The sequence below is a fragment of the Phalacrocorax aristotelis genome, chromosome 3 (assembly GCF_949628215.1).
Source record: "Phalacrocorax aristotelis chromosome 3, bGulAri2.1, whole genome shotgun sequence".
Taxonomy (NCBI): Eukaryota; Metazoa; Chordata; class Aves; order Suliformes; family Phalacrocoracidae; genus Phalacrocorax; species Phalacrocorax aristotelis.
In genome coordinates, this window is record NC_134278.1 from 65,567,701 (window position 1) to 65,574,872 (window position 7,172).

The 7,172-nt window shown below is 52.5% G+C and overlaps 1 protein-coding gene across 1 annotated transcript; it reads right to left on the reverse strand.

The window, feature by feature from the left end:
* Positions 1-1,880: 1,880 nt before the first annotated feature.
* CITED2 (Cbp/p300 interacting transactivator with Glu/Asp rich carboxy-terminal domain 2) lies at positions 1,881-5,160 on the reverse strand. Its single transcript, XM_075087785.1, has 2 exons — positions 4,581-5,160; positions 1,881-3,945 (listed from the first exon to the last, which is right to left on the reverse strand). The coding sequence occupies exon 2, from the start codon at positions 3,936-3,938 to the stop codon at positions 3,204-3,206; it is 735 nt and encodes a 244-aa protein (XP_074943886.1). The 5' UTR covers positions 3,939-3,945; positions 4,581-5,160; the 3' UTR covers positions 1,881-3,203.
* Positions 5,161-7,172: the final 2,012 nt, after the last annotated feature.

Consider the following 7,172-nt stretch of genomic DNA (forward strand, 5'->3'; position numbering starts at 1 on the left):
CTGGCGGTAGCTGGAAAACTGGGTCGCTGTGCGTTTCTCACTAATCGCTGGGTTCAAATAATAAATTACTTCAGAGTATTTCTAAACAGTGTGGAGGCTAGAGAGGATCTACTTGAAGGCCTGTTACTGCTTCAGCCGTGGGAGCGTTGCCAAGGGGTTCACGTTGGAAGATGAGGGTCAGGCCCCCAATATTGCTTGGTGAATGATATTACGAGTAAGAAAATGTGTAGTTGTGCTACCGGGACGTGACTTTTCATTAGAAATTAAGGGACAAGGTAGCCAATGTGATTGTTTTGCAGATTCCGCCCCCCCCCCCCCCCCGGGTCTACTTTTAAGAAATCGTAAAACTCCTTGACGATGCCTTGCCCAAAGGCAGCGCTTTCCTCCAGTAGCTGCTGTTGCTTAGAGGCTCTGGGGAGTTTTACAAGGAATCCTACGCAAATAGACCCCACCAGCCTGCCCGTGAAACTGCCTATTCTGGGAAAAGCTTATATGGAAGGATTTAATGTTGACAGACTTAAGTAGCGATGTCTCAACTGTGAAGAATCTGTTGTTTAACCAACTTTATGAAGCAAAAGTGCTTGTCATTAAAGCGAGAGCATTCCCTTTTATTTAGGAGATCGTGGAGGCTTTAAACATCTACGCAATTTGGTATGCACGTAATTTGATAGGCTGTATTATAAGAAGTTGATTAGAATCAGAAAAATCACCCTCCCAAACTCCAGCAGAAGAAGGCAATGCAATGTGTGCAGCTCAGACAGCCTTAAAATGGGAAAAGGATTTATACAGTGGCAAGTTGGGCAACTACAGCTATATTCTTCTAAACACTCTTTTACATTATTGGTGAGTTGATAAGTTATGATTCACTGCCATTTGATGTTAAATTTAGCGATTACAAACATTAGCGACCACTGGCTGAAACTGGACGGTTGTTTTTTTAAATTCTTGGGTGCTGAGAGTTGTCTAAGAACAGGCTGTTACTGCCTGCAGAGAGCATTTTGTCGTCACTTTTTCCCAGAAGCGTACACTTCCTTCTTTCTAGTTTTGCTAATACTTTAATACAAGCATTTTCCTTTTTACATTCATAAAACATATTAGCTGCTTCACGTCTGTAAGGCAAAGAAGGCCAAGCATCGCTCTTCTCACCAGCTGGGACAATTTTAGCAACAGTAATCAGTTTAATTTCCCAGCTTGATTCAAAACACTGCTATTTACAGTCCCATTGTGTGGCGATATCCTCCCGTGTTTACGTGCCCAGGTTTAAAATTTAACTACATCCACCATACTGTTTTTCTTCCTAATACGTTCAGGAGATGAGGCTGAAAACGTCAGCAGAAAGCAAGCATGGTGGTATCGCTCCCGTATCAAACTTGGGAAGCGTGGCTAAACAGGATTACATGTATTATTAGGGTCCCGATCCATCAGTCCTCACTGAAGTAGCAACTTGTGCAGGAGCTTTGCCAAGGGCTGAGTGGGGGCGGGAGGCTGCAACAGTTGGCACTAAAGGAGCAAGGTGTCAACCGCCTTACGAAAACCGGCATTTTTCTCCCGTATAGACCTGTATGGATTTGTCTCGGTGGCTTTAGTGGGTAGCAGTTGCTGGGAGAAAGGGGTTAGAGATGTCCCAGCGTGTACAGTTTTAGGGATGTACGCCCCTTCTCCTAAGTCACTGGAAATGAAGCACAAAGCGGTTCTGGTGTGATGCAGATCTGGGTCGATGCAGCAACCTCCCACGTTACCCCTGTGAGGCCGAGAGGGATGGGACGACACCCACCACCCTCCCCTCCCAAGTGACACAATACTGGCACCTTAAGCGCTCGGTCTTTCTACACAGCTCTTCCAGGTGAGATAACAAATATACAAAAGAACAAAGTCTACTATATAAATGAAAGCAGATTTATAAAATTACAAGTTTAATAGATAAATATAATAAATACTTTATGCATCATAACTCTGGACAACTACATTTAAAGCAAGTATGTTGGCAAGTCACAAAAAAGTTGCGCCTCGGCAACTTTATTTTTCATAAAACCACACTGACAGGCATATTACAATGTTACGTATGAGGCTTTATGCTGTAAGTATGTTCAAATCCCGCTCACCTACCGAGTTCACCATGACATATATATGGGTGTAGTGTACTTTCTATTTTGGAATGTCTTTTCGCACACCAACACGGTTGTACAGATAGATGTTCTACTTACCAGGGACAGTGGGGAAGAGTTTTGAAGAAAAATACTGGTAAATGACTTCTAGAAAAACTAAAGCATTTCTTAACTTTTTATTGACATTGGCAAATTAAAATAGAATAAATTAACAATATTTTCTCAAAAAAATGTTTTGTACAAAAATACTGTCAAAATTTCCTGAAAAGCTTTCAACACAGTAGTATCTTTTCATGTACTGAATAAACTATATTAGCACAGTGTCAAAATGCCGAAGACAGAAACAAAATAATAATTAAAAAAAATAATCTGTGAAATGTTTGCCACTAGTCAACATTCCATCCACACCATATTATTGTCTGTACATATGGGGGAGGGGGAATGGGTAGCAGACTTTTTAAGTAACCGTATTACTTTTCCTGATCTGGAAAGGTTTGGCCCACATCTGTTAAGCTTCCAGTTTAGCGTATTTGAAAGAAAAAAAAAAAAAGGAAAAAAAAATTTTTTTAGTCTGCACTGCAATGCATAGTTAAAAATTAAGCAAGATGGCAGCATTTGTGCAGTAGTATCTGCCCTTCAAAGTTCATGCAACCAACTAATGCAAATTTTTTTCCCTGTTCGCTCAGAATTTGAATGCAGTTCAAGTCATTGGAAATCATGGTTTACAAAATCCACAAGATCAAGCAATTTGCCAAGATTAATATCTAACGGTTCAGCACTGTGGGAATTATTATGGGCACGTTACTGCGAGGAAATTAAGAGAGCAAGGAGGGGAGGGGGGGACGACCAACATAAAAAGGCAGAGTTCGCTAGAAATCGTTACTACGGGAGGGGACGTGAATGTCAAACCTACCAAAAAAAAAAAAAAAATAGTGGCAGCGATTTAAGAACAAAAGAAAAAAATAGAATTTATACAAGCGCATAGTTGACTCCGCTTTCCAGATTCTCACCTTTTCAAGCCCTGAAAAGTGAGACACCGTGTCTGGGGGAATGTTTTCATTCGCACCGATAGAAAGTCCTTTGTTTGTTTTAAATGAATCAGCAGCTCACCCTGCTGGGCTGCTGTTTGCAAACGAAGTCTGTCATGAAGTCAAACTCGTTCTGTCCCAACCACAGCTCGGGAAGCTCCTTGATGCGATCCAGCCCCATTTCGATGACTAAGGACATGAGGACCTCCTCGTCGATGAAGTCAGTGTCTATGACATTGGGCGGCAGCATTGCCGCGGGGACGTGGGGGACGGCGGGCGGCAAGCCGCTGCCGCCGCCGCCGCCGTGCTTGGGGTTGCAGTCCCTGAAATGCTGCTGGCCGCTGCTGCCGTTCAGCTGGTGGCTGCCGGGGTGCAAGTCCGGCATGTAGTGGCTGTGGGGGTAGGGGTGGTGGCTGAAGTACTGGTTGTTGAGCTTCTGGAGCTGCATGCTGGCGCTCAGCTGCCCTCCCGGGCTGGCGACGGGGGGGGCCATGAACTGGGAGCCGCTGAAGCGGGCGGGGGGCGGCATGCTGCCGGCCGGGTGCCCTCCGCTCACGCCCCCCGGCCCCATGGCGTGCCTCACCCCGCTGCTCGCGTTCATATTCCCAGCTCCGTAATGTATATGGTCGCCCATCAGGGCGCTGAAGGCGTGCTGCTGCTGCGGCGGCGGCTGCTGCTGCTGCTGGTGGTGGTGGTGGGGGGTGGGAAACTGCCCCATGCCCATCCGGTGCGCTGGGTGGTGGTGAAGCCCGCCGGATCCGTCGGCGAATCGCCCGTGGTTCATGGCCATCATGTGGTCTGCCATTGCCCACCTGGAAAGTTAGCGTGTGAATACACAGGCGAAATACAGCCTCGGACACGCAGCCGCCCCCTCCCCCGGACCGGCTGCATCTGCCCGGCTCCGGGAGAAACGACTTCGCGGGTCCCGCCGTCCGCTCCTCCTCGGCGCGGGGGGGTGGAGGGAGAGGGAGGAAAACCCCAGAATCTCCGTGCCGTGGAGTACAAAGGGCAAAATAGAAGGGGAGCCCGCGGTACGAGAAGCCCGGTCCCCTCCGCTAACCCGGCGAGCACCACAACACGCCTTCCCACTCCAACTCGTGCGTACCTATCGCAGCGGAAAGCGTTGCGCACGGCAGCCGCCGCCTCCCCGCACGCTCAGAAGGCGCCCGAGCCCCCCGGCTTCGCCGGGGAAGGCGGCGGATTCCCACGGCACTCTCGCGAACTTGCGGGGAACGAGCAAAGAATTGGGAAGTCCCACCTAGCCGCTGTCAGCAACTTTTGGAATCGAGTCCGAATTATTTTGGTAAAAAGGCAGTAATGCACGGGTGAGGAGGTAAAGCCGGGAAGCCGAGAAATACCTTTCCTCGCGTGTTCAGGCAGTCCCATTTTTTTCCTGTTGCACACAAAAGGGACACCCGGCACCAGCTACGAGAACCGCCGCACTCACCTCCCGCCTTGCTTTTCTTCTTTTGCTTCAAAGGTGGCGGTGAAATCAGTCAGGAGAAGTCGCCCAGCATAGAGAGGGCTCCCCCCGCTCTCTCCCCGGCGCCCGCGGGAGGGTGCCGAGATCGCTGCCGCAGCCCCGCCGCCGGCTCTCACTCCTCTGCGAGGCTCATCGGCACTTGCCAACAATGAGCTGTGTTTCTTACCCAGCTTTGGCCGCAGCTAATATAGGATTTCAGAAGGGAGGAGCAAAACCCTTACAGGCAACCAGAAGTAAAACCTGGAGCAAGCGAGGGAAAAAAAAAAAAAAAAAAAAAATCCAAAAAAACCCAACACCCAGCTCGCGCGCGCGCGCAGAGGGGCACACGCGCGCAGGGAGACGCGCGGGAAGGGGCCCGGCGGCTCTGGAAGGCACCCGAGCACCCCGCTTCCCCCCCGGTCGGGCGACGCGTGTGTCCGTGGGTGGCTTGCGCCCCGCTCAGTGTGTCTCCCCCCACCCCCCACACACGCCCCTCGAACAAAGCGGGGCTCCGCGGCGTGGCGGCCGGGGGCAGCGCCCCGCGCACCCCGCGCACCCCGCCGCCGCTCACCCGCCCACGGGGCGGCCACGGCGCGGGGCGCCGCCCGCCGCCCACGGCCCCGGCCGGCTCGGCGCTCAGGCGTGGCCGGGCTCTGTCGCGCCCCGTCCGCCCGTGTCGCTGCAGCGCGGCGGCTGCGTGGGGCCGGCCGCTCCGGCCGCGCCGCCCGGGCAGGTGCCCGGCCCCACCGGCTTGGGTCCCCTGGCCCCGCGTGGGCGTCCCCGGGGCCGGCCCCTCTCCCGGAGGCCAGATCCGAGATCCACCTTTTTCCACAGGCACGGGCGCCGCGTGCGGGAGGTGCGCGTGGGGGTGCCGGCACACTCCCCCCACCCTTCCACCCCTCGTGTTTGCCCCACAGGCACCCGGACCGTGCGGGGCGAGTGCCCACCCACTCTTGCCCTTGGCCGGTTTGATGGGTTTTATTAGCATTATTTATGATTGTTTTTCTTGGAATGGCAAAGAAAACCAGAACACGCGGAGCACGGGTGGGTAGGAGCTTTGCAAAGGCAGTCGCCCTGGCAGGCCAATTCCCCTAGTCCTCCTCTGAGTCCAGCAGCGCCCTGTCTCGCAGCACTGCCACGGCCGTGCCATGCGTGTCCAAACCCCCACGCGCCCCGAGACCGGTGCTCCTGTCTCTCGCTCCGGATCCAGCAGCTCCTCTCTGAAGGGTGGCCGGGCTGAAGGGCCACCTGCTGAGGGGCCGGGGGCGGCCTGCTGTGAGAGCCGCTGGATGGAGGCCTATTTCCACTAGTGCCTTCGACGGGCTTCCCACTCCCCTTCTCTGCTTTCCCCCTTTCCGCTGCCCAGTGGGCATGCCGAGGGGGTAGTGACAGGCAGGACACCCTCCCCGGGCAGGAGGAACTGTGTGCTCCTCTTTTGAGGTCAAAGCATCCATCACATAGGCTGAGGTGAGGTTTCTGCTCCTTCACTCACCCCACAAGGTCGCAGGGGTGCAGAAGGTCTTCCTTGGGGAGGCAGAGGTGAGAGCAAATGCGATGCTTCAAGATGCTGTCCATGTGGCAGCTCCCTTGACCCCCTTTGGGTGGACCCTTACCTGGCCGCAGTGACCTGTTAAGGTGGAAACAAAAGGAGGGTTAGCTCCACCTCGTCTCCTGCTGGGGTGGAGACAGAGCTGGGTTCCTGGGTGCAGCGAGGTGTGGAGGATGAGAGGAGAAGGGTGATTCCCTGCTCCTGTGGCTGGTGTAATCCTTAGCAAAGCCATGCGGGCAGGCGGCAGTGGGTGGGCACACACGAGGTGCTGGAAAAATACCTGGCTGTGACACCCCAGCTGTGAAGGATGGCAGGGATGGAATCAAAGCTCTGGGAAGACAGGAAGCTTTACAAGTGTCAGAGTTACCTTGAGGAAGTGACCTCATCCTGCAACTCCGTTTCCTGTGGCTATTTAAGTAGGGTGCCCACCATGATTTCACATTTTGACCTTCAAATGCATGTGAGTAGGTGGATGCCTGGGAGTTGCCCTTGAACCAGGACCTGCAGCCTGGCAAGGGATGGTCAGAAAATTGACAGTACCTTCCTGGAGGTTTTTCCTTCTCATGGTTGTGCAGGTTTTGCAGGGCAAAACAATGAATAATAAGAAGATCCTGTTCCATTTGGCAAGTAGTCAGCTGTGTATCGTGACAAGTGGTTTGTTTAATGTCACATATCCATGGTGATACTGGTATGCCTTTTGCTCTCCACTGCCTTAAGTTTGTGATCCTTTTTAAAGCCAAGCACACATCATATCACCGCCCTGCAAATGCCCTTTCCTATTTTTGGCTTTCAGATGCTGGAAGCTGCCAGCTTGCCGAGTTAGTTATGGAGAATTGGCATGAGACCGCCAGAAGCAATAGTAGGGAAGTCACAGGCTCCATGGCACCTCACTCGTACAAAACAGATCTCCAGGTATTTACAGCCCACATGCAAAGAATTAGGCAGAATGGTGCTTTCTTCATCAGGGGTTGCAATGGCGTCCAGATAAGGCTCAGCAGAGCTGTGCCAGACAAGCCAAGTTTGTCATT

Coding starts and splice junctions, on each gene's coding strand:
- CITED2 (XM_075087785.1), bottom strand. CDS start 3,938: ATGGCAGACCACATGATGGCCATGAACCACGGGCGATTCGCCGACGGA.